This window comes from Bufo gargarizans, chromosome 11 (assembly GCF_014858855.1).
Source record: "Bufo gargarizans isolate SCDJY-AF-19 chromosome 11, ASM1485885v1, whole genome shotgun sequence".
In the NCBI taxonomy this organism is placed as follows: Eukaryota; Metazoa; Chordata; class Amphibia; order Anura; family Bufonidae; genus Bufo; species Bufo gargarizans.
In genome coordinates this window covers 25945681-25958836 of record NC_058090.1, presented here as the reverse complement: position 1 = coordinate 25958836, position 13156 = coordinate 25945681, and the positions used below count along the sequence as shown (strand labels likewise).

Below are 13156 nucleotides of genomic sequence, written 5' to 3'. Positions count from 1 at the left end.
CCAATCAGATACTGATACCTGTACTTGGCATACATCATCAAAATCACCGTCTTGGAAAACCCCTTCATGCTAAGTAAGCTACACCCCCTAGAAAAGAGCATCTAGAACACGTGCTAGGATATGCCACCTATGTCAAGTGGGTCCTGCACCTATCTACAGACTGGACCCCCCCCCCCCCCCAAGTGAAGGAGAACGCACTGCGCTCTCTATTCACTGCTATGGGAGTTCCAAAAACTGGCGGGCGTGTTGGCTATTTTCAGAAGTCCCATAGCGGTGAATGGGGAGTGCATCCACAGCCACCTCCCACTCACCGCTATGGGACTCGGCGCTCTGTTATTTTTGGAACCCCAAAGGGGTGAATGGCGGTGGCTGTGCTTGTCCGGTGCGCTCTCCTGCACTTTGAGGGTCCTGTTCTGGAGATAGGAGCAAGTCCCACCTCTGGGACCCGCACCTATATGACATTGGTGGCAAATCCTAGCGTTAGGTCACCAGTGTCGGAGTTGGGGAAATCCCTTTAATAAATGTGGTTTGCTAATTTCTTGGCGCAAAGTGTGCCACAGTTCTGGTGGATCTTCCCCACTGTCTCCTCAGCTGAGAACAGCATCAGGTATGTGCAGGTCTGTAGCCTCTTAGGACATGTTCACACAGCAGATTTTTGAGCAGCTTTTCACTGGAGTCGGTATTAGAAAAACAAGTAATTGGAGAGGCTGAGCACTCAGCACCTGGGCCCCACAGAGATACGTACAAGTATGGGGAGTGGTTACAATTACATATTTATTATTACACCTAATGCAGATATGACAACTAAAATATACAGTAATAAAAACCGATAAAAAAATCTGACTAATATAATACACTCCAATATCTCTAAAATAATTGCTGAGGTAATATAAACATCATTCAAATATATATCATGGTATAAAAATATAACATAGTGTAAGAATGGTGTATTTGGCTTCTATGTCATATAATACCCTTTCGATTAAATGATATCAATGTTCTAAAATTCAATACATTTTCGCTGTTTTGAAGTGCCCAATAAATGTTCGAATAGCTGTCTAAACGAAAGTCACATTCGATAATCTGTTCAATATTATGAAAAATTCGGCATCTATTCGCTGACTGAGATGCTGTGATTGCACCTCCTAACATGGTATAGTTCAATTGCCGTACGACTTGCGCACAGTGGCGTCCCACGTGGCTAGCAATGTTGGATATGGCGGTACCTGATTACAGTTTGTCAGCTGGAACGGCTCGGATGGTTCTGCAGTCACAGATGTTCACGATCTCCAGTTGTCTTCTGAGTTATCTCCAAATGTGGAGGGTATTCAAGTGGGATCTCACAATTTATCAGAACCGAATATTTAGATCGAGACGTTCAGTCTGTGCCAGAAAATCGAACTTTCATAGTCAAGGGTAAGGATCCAATTCCAAAATATAGGTCCATCAGCTGATGTGTGGGTCTTGAAACAACCAGACGCGTTTCGGGGTCTTTTCCTAGCCTTTGCGGGTCACCACTGAGGAAGGGGCTATGAAAAGACCCACACATCAGCTGATGGACCTATATTTTGGAATTGGATCCTTACCCTTGACTATGAAAGTTCGATTTTCTGGCACAGACTGAACGTCTCGATCTAAATATTCGGTTCTGATAAATTGTGAGATCCCACTTGAATACCCTCCACATTTGGAGATAACTCAGAAGACAACTGGAGATCGTGAACATCTGTGACTGCAGAACCATCCGAGCCGTTCCAGCTGACAAACTGTAATCAGGTACCGCCATATCCGACATTGCTAGCCACGTGGGGCGCCACTGTGTGCGCAAGTCGTACGGCAATTGAACTATACCTTGTTAGGAGGTGCAATCACAGCATCTCAGTCAGCGAATATATGCCGAATTTTTCATAATATCGAACAGAGATTATCGAATGTGACTTTCGTTTAGACAGCTATTCGAACATTTATTGGGCACTTCAAATCAGCGAAAATTTATCGAATTGTAAAACATCGATATAATTTAATCGAAAGGGTATTATATGACACAGAAGCCAAATACACCATTCTTACACTATGTTATATTTTTATACCATGATATATATTTGAATAATGTTTATATTACCTCAGCAATTATTTTAGAGATATTGGAGTGTATTATATTAGTCAGATTTTATATTATCGGTTTTTATTATTGTATATTTTAGTTGTCATATCTGCATTAGGTGTAATAATAAATATGTAATTGTAACCACTCCCCATACTTGTACGTATCTCTGTGGGGCCCAGGTGCTGAGTGCTCAGCCTCTCCAATTACTTGTTTTTAATTCTGTCTATGAGCGGGTGAGTCCTTAGGCTTAGCAGCACCCAATCCACAGCTATAGACAGAGTGAGCCACCATACTATTCATATTCTACCTGGTATTAGAAAAACACCTAACAAAAACATCCCATTGTTTGGAATCTGCGTCTCCGCGCGGTATATCCATTCTCAGTAAAGAAACTGCAGTTTGTAGCCACACAGATTAGCCCCATTGAATGGTTGGATTTCGAGGAACCGCAAACCACAGGAGAAACCCAAGGGTCAGCCTCAGATTTCTTCTGGGGGCTCCATGGCAAAAATACATGTCACATTTTTCTGGCATATATTTCTACGGCGTACACATGCCTAAATGTAAAGAAAAAGTGTTTTCACTCACTGAAAATGGTGAAGAATAGGAAAACAAAGTCAATTAGAAAGTCAGTGTGAATAGCGACTACTATAATTCCTGTTCTGCCATCTAGAGGGCACTTCAGGAATTACTTCACTGCAGTCACCTCAAGATTGCTCTCTGGGTGGAGTACTCCCCTGAGTCCCCTGTGATCTACAAGCCCCATACATTACTTATCCTGTACTGATCCCGAGTTACATCCTGTATTATACTCCAGAGCTGCACTCGCTATTCTGCTGGTGCAGTCACTGTGTACATACATTACTGATCCTGTACTGATCCTGAGTTACATCCTGTATTATACTCCAGAGCTGCACTCGCTATTCTGCTGGTGCAGTTACTGTGTACATACATTACTTATCCTGTACTGATCCTGAGTTACATCCTGTATTATACTCCAGAGCTGCACTCACTATTCTGCTGGTGGAGTTACTGTGTACATACATTACTTATGTACTGATTCTGAGTTACATCCTGTATTATACTCCAGAGCTGCACTCACTATTCTGCTGGTGTCGCACTCCTTGCAGGACGGGATGGATATTGTGGGCACAATGACCGATTCTAACCTTTCTTTTCTCTTTCTGCAGCTGGAAGCCAGGGTTGTGTTGAGTAAATTACTGCAGAGATACGAGTTTGAGTTGGTCCCTGGTCAGTCCTATGAGCTGATGGATACTGGGACTCTGAGACCCCGAGATGGTGTCGTCTGCACCCTGAGACCCCGCAAGTAGCTTCTGAGTGGCAGTGATGGATGAGAATGACTGCTTCTGTCAGCGGTAAATACTCTTACTTCTTGTTCTAGGGAAAAATACCAATAATAGAATAAATTAATAATTTGAGTTTGTTAAAGATGGCCTCAGACAGCAAGCAAGGCTGTTTATATAACTCAGGATTTACGGACGCAGCCCGGCCAACTCAGGAGGCCACTTAGTCCGTTCTCGCTATGGAAACTGCAAGATGGGACCCCCCTTTAATGATTACTTGTGGGAGGGGTCTTTTAAGGTCAGGCCCACAGACCCCAATGTTGAAAAGTTCTATGTAATTTCTGTAACTTTTATTTCTTACCATTTTCAGCATCTCTCCTTGTTGTCAGTGACTATACAGATTCTTGAGAAGTAAAAAAAAAGTCCTAGTTACAACGTATCAGCCCAGGTAGGTGATTATTAGCCTGAAGGCTAATAAGGACTGTAGAAACACTGTATGCTGCTGTTTAGAATCATACACTGCAACAAACCCTCAGCTGTGTGCAGGACTGATGGCGACTGTGTCAATACCCAGTTCTGACACATCTCCAAAAAAAACTACTACTGTATACCCCTCAGCTGGGTCAATGACCCCTTATCACCTCAGGGGGCCAAGTGCTGTGGAAGTTACAGACTCGAACAGGAGGGAGCGAGCCTAAAACCTGGCTATAAAAAAAATCCCAAAACATGGCTTTAATACCCATAAAAACGCTAGCTATAATAATACCCCCCAAAAAAACATTCCTATAGTAATACCCCCAAAAACATTCCTATAGTACCCATAAAAAACTTGCTTATAATAATACCCATAAAAACATGGCTATAATAAACATCCCTTTACTCTAGTAATACTTCAAAAACATTCCTGTAATACCCATTAAAAACACATACCACACAAAACCCATAAAAACCTGGCTGTAATAAACATCCAAAACATGCCTACAATAATACCCACAAAAAACATTCCTATAATACCACAAAAAGATTCCTGTTACACCCATAAAAACCCTGCCTATAATAATACCCATAAAAACACAGCTTTAATAAACATCCAAAAACATGCCTATAATACCACATAAAAATTTCTCTTAATACCCATAAAAACAAACAAACAGGTAAAAACATGGCTTTAATAATACTCACAAAAAGTAGATCAAAAGGCAAAGTGTGAACCATAAGGGGCGTTTCCTGGGTGGTGATATAAGGATAGTGCAGTCAGTGACCAGTTCCCTTTAAAGGGAACCTGTCACCGGGATTTTGTGTATAGAGCTGAGGACATGGGTTGCAGGATGGCCGCTAGCACATCCGCAATACCCAGTCCCCATAGCTCTGTGTGCTTTTATTGTGTAAAAAAAATGATTTGATCCATATGCAAATTAACTTGAGATGAGTCCTGTACGTGAGATGAGTCAGGGACAGGACTCATCTCAGGTTAATTTTCATATGTATCAAATCGTTTTTTTTACACAATAAAAGCACACAGAGCTATGGGAACTGGGTATTGCGGATGTGCTAGCGGCCACCTAGCAACCCATGTCCTCAGCTCTATACACAAAATCCCAGTGACAGGTTCCCTTTAAGATTTTTACTTTCTGGGAAAACCAGAAAAGTGTCACCTGCAGTGCTGCTGGTCCACCACAAGGTGTCGCTGCAGCATCAGGTGAGCATAGTGACAAGTCAGGGAGGAGAAGGTTTCCATAGACATTCCCAGCATCACAATGAGGAGCTATTGAGGCTTTTCCAGCGTCACGTGTAAGGGGCCCTGGAAGCTGAGAGCTGTTAATACAGGACACTTCCGCATCCTTCTGAGGCCCCCGCTGCTGCCTGCTCTGTGTCCGCTCGCCACGGCACTGAATATAAATGCCAAAGGAGCACATCACAGTCCTGAACCCTCTCCGCACTCGTCCCCATCCCTTCATTGTATCACTGCAGACAATCCTCTGTGAGCAAAATAGCAGCAGCACTTATCTCTGTCCCATCCTGCCCTGATACATTGTAACAAAACGGATTCAATGCCTCTGGATTCAATAAATGACTGCTTCCATTCACTGACTACTAGCGGAGATGGTGAAGATCTGAAACACAAAGGCCTCCTTTGATCTGTGTGCATCCCCCATTTTCCCCTCCGCAGGTCCCGCACTACGTTACAAATGCCTATTCTTGTCTGCAAAACTGACAAAAATAGGACGTGGTTTTTTTTTGTTTTGTTTTTTTTGCAGGGCCGCAGGACGGTTGTATGGACTGAAAGGAATGGGTCCACATCCGATCCGCAAAAAAATGCGGATTGGATGCGGACTGAAACTTCGGTCGTGTACATGAGGCCAAAGTGTAATAGAAAGTTGCAGAACTTATTATACACAGATTATACTTCATTTAAAGAACCTTAAAGGGGGTTCACTAATTTGCAGACAGAGAATCCGTGTACTCAGAGACTTGGGGATCATGGGTAGATTTTCACACAATAGATCAGAAGTTATTTAAAGGGGTTCTCTCTCTTCAGCAAGTGGCATTTATCATGTAGACAGAGTTAAAGGGCATCTGTCAGCAGTTTTGTACCTATGACACTGGCTGACCTGTTACATGTGCTCTTGGCAGCTGAAGGCGTCTGTGTTGGCCCCATGTTCATATGTGCCCGCATTGCTGAGAAAAATGATGTTTTACTATATGCAAATGAGCCTCTAGGAGCAATGGGAGCGTTACCATTACACCTAGAGGCTCTGCTCTCTCTGCAACTGCCACGCTCTCTGCTCTTTGATTGACAGGTCCAGGTAGGGAAAGCCTCATTACATCTGGCCCTGTCAATCATGTGCAGAGGGGGGAGCAGTTGCAGAGAGAGCAGAGCCTCTAGGTGTAACGGTAACGCCCCCGTTGCTCCTAGAGGCTCATTTGCATATAGTAAAACATCATATCTCTCAGCAATGCGGGCACATAAGAACATGGGACCAACACAGATGTCTTCAGCCGCCAAGTGCACATGTAACAGGTCAGCCAGTGTCATAGGGACAAAGCTGCCCTTTAATACAAGGCACTTACTAATGTATTGTGATTGTCAATATTGCCTTCCTTGCTGGCTGGATTCATTTTTCCATCACATCATACACTGCTCGTTTCCAGGAGTTACGACCACCTGCAATCCAGGAGTGGTGGCCCTGCTTTGGCCTCTCTGATGGCCGGGACCGTGGGTGCACGCATGCGTAGCAACTTCCACCCCGGCCACCTTATATCTGTACTGCAGTGGTGGCTGTAACCATGGAAATGAGCAGTATATAATGTGATGGAAAAATGAATCCAGCCAGCAAAGGAGGCAATATGGACAATCACAATACATTAGTAAGTGGCTTGTATTAACTTTCTCTACATGATAAATGCTATTTGCTAAAGTGAGACGACCCCTTTAAGGATAGGATAAGGAGTTGGTAAAATGGCAAGGGTCTGAAGGAGCCACTCCGATGAAGGAAAATGATAAAAAAAATATATCTCTGCCACTAGGGGGAGCCCACTTCATATGGATATATACAGTTATTAATATGTGTGCATTGAGCGCCACCTTGTGGTTGCTACAGGCAGAAAGTATTCTTTCATGCAACTGAATGCTTGACGGTAAGCAGAGGATTTGGATTTTTGTACCAGAAAGGTGACGCTCCCACCCCTGGGAAGTTGTATTATTTCCAGTTGTAAGGCGGTGTCACCCGACGCCTGCAGTTACAGTTTCACAACCACCAGCGCCGATCGCTGCTATACGATTTTCCATTAGTGACAGTTAAGACTCTCGGCTGGAACTTATTTTTTTATATTAGTCACGATATTTCCGCTCCCATAAATCTCCCGGGCAGATAAAGGCAGCGCTCGCTCCGCTGATTGATACCACAAACACTGCTGCCGTGCGTGGGAAGCCCTGTATTCTACGACTCCCGACAACTCATCCACAAACACATCAGTCAGAGCCGCGTCTGTCTGCAGCCCCTCATCTAATGCCACCTCCATGAGGAGGGGGATGGGTAATTTATACAACAAACAGGCGGGTGACGAGTCGTCGTATAATATACCAGATGTATTTGTCAGGAGGTAGAGGCGATGGTGCGATGTTCTGCATATCTCTACACAGATCAGTTATGTAAGTACGTCGCGTGGATGGTGCAATGTTCTGCAGATATCTACATGGGTCATATATAGAGGGGATGGGTGCAATGTTCTGCAGATATCTACATGGGTCATATATAGAGGGGATGGTGCAATGTTCTGCAGATCTTTACACAGATCAGGTATGTAGAGAGGACAGTGCAATGTTCTGCAGATCTCTACACGGTTAGATATCTAAATATGTAGAGTAGGTGGTGCAATATTCTGCAGATCTCTACATGGGTCAGTTATCTGAGTATGTAGCGGGGATGGTGCAATGTTCTGCAGATCTTTACACATGTCAGTTTCACAATAATCTGCAGAATATATTACTGTTTACCTGTCAGATTAGATGGTTCAATGTCCTACAGATGTCAGTGGTGTAATAATCTGCAGCATATATTATGTAGGTGTAAGAGGGTAGACGGTTCAGAGTAATGTTCTGCAGATTTCAGGAGCGAGAAGTGGTGTGATAATCTGCTGGGGAGGGCTGCGGTCACATTATTCGGACACAGTAAATCCTGGATTCGCCTACTATTGTGGACAGTGTTGGGGGCGACGTGTCAATAGATCGCCCCCGCAGGCGCTGCTCCTGTGAACGGCCAGCTGGGGGTGACATCGGATTCTGTGGCTGGTCCCGTCGCGGTTCATCCCTCGTCCATTAAGTGGATTTATTAGCTGCCTTTCTATGGAGTGGTCAGAAGTGGCCACTTCCTCGCCTGAGAGTCGTCTCCGGCGCTGTCACCGCTCACTCGCTGAATGAGCCTCTTTACTGCAGCGCAAATTTATGGTTTTACTTTTGTGCCTACGAGTAAAGCATCCCAATCTGCCGGGATCTCCTCATGAATATTCATAAGGTCACCAAGTAACCGCCAACCTGTGCCGTCACGTTGTACGAGACTCTATCTACCGGCTATGTGTGTTTCTGGGAAAGCTGGGTGACAACATGGGCGACATTAAACCACCCACAGACGTTTCCCAGATCGCAAATTCATGACAGCTGTGAAGAAGACCGCCAGATGATTCCCGAATACATTGTTTGGGCTCATGCCGCTATTAACTCCTTATTTACTACAAATAAATGTCGACTGACCTCCACCATTGTACAGAAGCCACCATCTTGGATCCCCGGGTTGGCGCGTTCATATTTTCGTTCATCCACCTGAACTGGAGAGAAGGATCCTGGGGGCCAACACAACAGATGGATTGATGCTGCTCCTGGTGCCCTGAGGGATCATCTATGAGAGCAGTCAGGATAACGTACCTCATGGAGTGCCGAGTCTTAAAGGAAAAGTTACATGTGCAGAAAACTAATACAATGTAAGAAACTCTTCTAAATGTGAAGAATATCTATATACTAATCAGCACTGTGGCACCTGTCTTATCTCTCCACCATGCTGTACACTGCAGCTCTGATTTTGTTCAGATTGGCTGCTGTGTGTACGCACAAGCTCAAGAGGAAGTGGAGAGAGATGATTTATTATATACAAAAAACGAAATCACCCATTGCCATAATTACAATGGGAGGATCCTGGACAATGACATGTCTTAGTTTAAAAAGAACCATGTGCAGATGACTGCTATCTGCTGGTCCACACATGGGCCCAGGACCATGAGGATCTTATCTAGAGGAACTCTAGAAACTTCCACCCGAGAGGTGGCTGTGGACCGTCCTGAGGGAGCTCCCAGAAGTAAAGGAGAGGACCTTGTGGTGGGTCTGATCAATCAGTGCTTTACTGGCTTCCTTGCCTTTCCTCGGTAGGTAAGAAACAAGCCTGAGATGGCCAAACCTTGGTCACCTTCAGTAGATGGAGAACGTGTTCTTCTTGGCCAGACAATTAGCTAACACTCAAGTATGGTTTCCTGCAAGAGATTGTTTGGATATCAATGATACCTCTAGCCAAAGTAACAGTTATCCGGAACAGAAGAAATGAATTTTGGCTTCTTCTGGAGGTTCAAAGGGAGCCTACACCAACTGAGAACCCCCAAGACATCCCATGAAGGTACTGGAGAACGCTGGCCTTAACTAGCTGCTAAGTTCCTCCTTTCAGCCTCCATGCACTGAAGCCATGAACTTGAGACTCCTGGTACAAGAATTCAGATGAAGCCTTAAATATTTTACCTAAATGGAGGGGACCAGGTGATTATGTTTGTCAAGAAGCCGGAATCCCTTTCTATACCGATGAAGAGCTGGACATCAGAACGGAGCAGATTTTGGCAATGATTATCCAATCATCTAGGTATGGAATGACACAGATGCCGCTGTAAGGACACAGACTCCTAATAGTCTCAGAGCTGAAAACTGACCGAATGGGAGATGGGTGAACTGGAGATGTAGAAGATCTTCCCCTCCTCTGACCACCAAGCGTAGAAATCTCCTGTAGGACTGCAGAATGGGAATATGGAGGCAGGCTCCATTGAGGTGATGACAAATCTTATAAACCCCATGATGAACTTCTTCTTGGGTTATGCTGCTGAAGTTCAGGGAATATCAACGAAGAATAATGGATATGACCCAAGCTCTTAAAGAGGTCTCTAGCCAGGCTGAAGAGAAAAGGTAAAGTCTTGTCCATACTGGAGGATGAGAGTTGGCGACACATTGTTGGGTGTCGATTCCTTCGAGGTGTGCTTTTAATAGATTACTTTTCTCTCTCTGTGATTTCTTCTATAGTTGGGAGAGCTCTTGAACTGTGGTTTAAAAGAAGGTCTCTTAGAAGACATGCCTTCAGACATGGACTCCAAAATCTTGTGGACCGAAGAGGCTACTTGCGTGAAATGCCAAGGCTATCCCTTTCCATTTCTTCCTCCAGAGTTCTTGGTAAAGAAGACTGAGACAACCTCAAGAGGCCAGACTAATGGTATCAATGACATCACATAAATTTGGCTTCGGCAAGACCAATCTTAGGTGGCGACACCAAACCCTAAATATCTTTAGATCTGGACGACAGTCAGCTTTGAAGCAGGCCCTTACACCACATTTCTTCTCTGGCTTAGGCCAGTCGCTGACAAAGGAATCTTCCAAAACAGGATGAGGGAAGAAGAAAAAATAAATAAAATAAAATCTTTCTTGGAAAATTGTAGACCCTTTCCTTTCTGTGCTTTTGTCTCAGTTCTAGCTCCTCAGGTGATCAAAGCTTCTATTTGTTTCACAAGGCGTCCAAGTTTCCTAAAGGCTATGGTCACATTTGGGCTAGAATCATCACAGGATTCTCTGAAAGAATCACTGTATGTCGTGAGGCCTCTTTCACACGACCATATGACTTTTTCAGTGTTTTGCGGTCCGTTTTTCACGGATCAGTTGTTCCGGTTTTTGTTTCAGTTTTTATGGCGTATACAGTAATTACATAGAAAAAATTGGGCTGGGCATAACATTTTAAATAGATGGTTACGCAAAAACGGAACGGATACAGATGCATTTCCGTATGTGTTCAGTTTTTTTTGCGGACTCTGACTTGAATGGAGCCACGGAATGTGATTTGCGGGCAATAATAGGACATGTTCTATCTTTCAATGGAACGAAAATACGGAAACTGAATGCATACGGAGTACATTCCGTGTTTTTTGTGGAACCATTGAAACGAATGGTACCGTATACAGAACGTAAAAAACGGGAATACAGGGGGAAAAAAAAACGGTTGTGTGAAAGAGGCCTGAAGAGGAGGCTGAAGGACAGGTATTCTTATGGTGCTTACGTTTGCGCTTGAAAGTGCAGGGCTTCAGACCACTGAGCCTTGAGAAGATTCCTCCTGAGGAGTGCATGCGCCGTTTGGTTGTCTGGTGGCGGTTGTTCACAATGCTTGCGCATCTTCCTTACTGTTGGACATCTGGAAAGAGAAGGTCTGAGTAAATGCAAGTGACCCCCCACAAAACTATGTCTACCAGGGCACAGTGTCTCTGCAGCCAGAGCTGAAACCTGCGAGATCCCATGCATATGCCGTAATCTGAGCACAGGGCAGAGAAGGCCAACGAGAATGATAACGGGCGGGTGCCCAGAATGCCAATACTTCCGGTAAATCCAAAGAAACCCCAACACTGTCTGTGGCTAGAGCGGCCGGCAGAAATGCATACAGACCTGTGGCAGGCAGCGATGCCGGTTCTTGCTCCAGTCCTTCTAGAACAGCAGGGAGCTGAGGGACAGACACACCGTAGACCAGGGATCAGCAACCTCCGGCACTCCAGCTGTTCTGAAACTACAACTCCCAGAATGCTCCATTCACTTCTGTGGGAGTTAGGCCTCATGCACACGACCGTTGTTGTGTTCCGCAAAATGGGGTTCCGTTGTTCCGTGATCCGTTTTTGTTTCCGTGTGTCTTCATTTTTGGAGGATCACCAGACATGAAGGAAAGTAAAAAAAAAAGTTTAAGTCAAGTTTGCCACGCAAATGATAGGAAAAAAACGTACACGGACGAAAATCTTGTGTGTCTCTGCGGTTTTTTCACGGTCCCATTGACTTGAATGGGTCCGTGAACTGTTTTCCGTGAAAAAAAATAGGACAGGTTATATTTTTTTGACGGACTGGAACCACGGATCACGGATGCGGATGACAAACGGTGCATTAGCTGAGTTTTCAACGGACCCATTGAAAGTCAATGGGTCCGCAGAGAATCACGAAAAACGGAACAACTGACACGGAATGAAAAACTGTTGTGTGCATGAGGCCTTAGAACATGGATGTCAAACTCATGGCCCTCCAGATATTGCAAAACTACAACTCCCATCATTCCCTGATAGCTGTAGTATGCCCAGGCATGATGAGAGTTATAGTTTTGCAACAGCTGGAGGGCCACGGGTTTGACATCCCTGCCTTAGAAGAACAGCCGAGCATGTTGGGAGTCGTGGTTTCACAGCAGCTGGAGTGCCGAGGGTTGCCGAACCCTGCAATATACAGTTGAATCCCCAATCAAAATAGGAATGAAAACTAGGCCTAGGTCCTAGGCTGGGTTTACATGCCAGTCCACCCATGGTGGCCAATGGTCACACGATCTTGCCAGTATGACCTGGGTATTACCCTCAAATCCGTGGCTGTTACAGGAGGGTTGGATTTCAGAGCCTGTAAACCTGGCTGAAGAAGAAATTCACATCTGGGTATCGGCGTCCTGTAGCTTTTATAGGAAGCAACAGTTCAGTATTTAATTACTAATTATCTTCTCTTCTGTCTAATTCAGGGTCCAATATGTCATTGCTGGGCTGCTGTAGAACGAGCTCCACACTGCCTTCCCTCGGACTGGCCACAAGAGGCGCTATTCCACTGTAATAATGGATAACCTCTAACTTTCTCCAAGTAATAAACCTTCAGTAGATGTTGCAGTTTACACACATAAGGCTCTTGGTCTTTTTTTCTTCTTTCAATGAGACCCTGGCGGCAGCATCACCACCAAATGAATATGTAAACCTAGAATTAAGATGCTGCAGCCACTCTTATAGGATAACATTTAGCAATGAGAATTGAATCTTAGAGCAGTATATACTGACACTAGGTATGAAACTGCTGCGTAGAGCTGTACAGTTAGTCCGCCGTTAAATCTGGAATCTCCTCAAGTGCGTAACAAATGGCCGCCTCATGATTCATTCTGACCACGCTCAGAAA

At 44.6% G+C, this 13156-nt stretch overlaps 1 protein-coding gene across 1 annotated transcript in view; it reads left to right on the top strand.

The window, feature by feature from the left end:
* The window catches only part of LOC122921922 (cholesterol 24-hydroxylase-like), a 74559-nt gene extending 61687 nt beyond the window's left edge, over positions 1–12872 (top strand). Inside the window, exons 15-16 of the mRNA XM_044272249.1 lie at positions 3298–3483; positions 12735–12872. Coding sequence (XP_044128184.1) covers positions 3298–3438 — 141 coding nt within the window. The 3' untranslated portion in view covers positions 3439–3483; positions 12735–12872. The remainder of the gene's footprint in view (positions 1–3297; positions 3484–12734) is intronic.
* Positions 12873–13156: the final 284 nt, after the last annotated feature.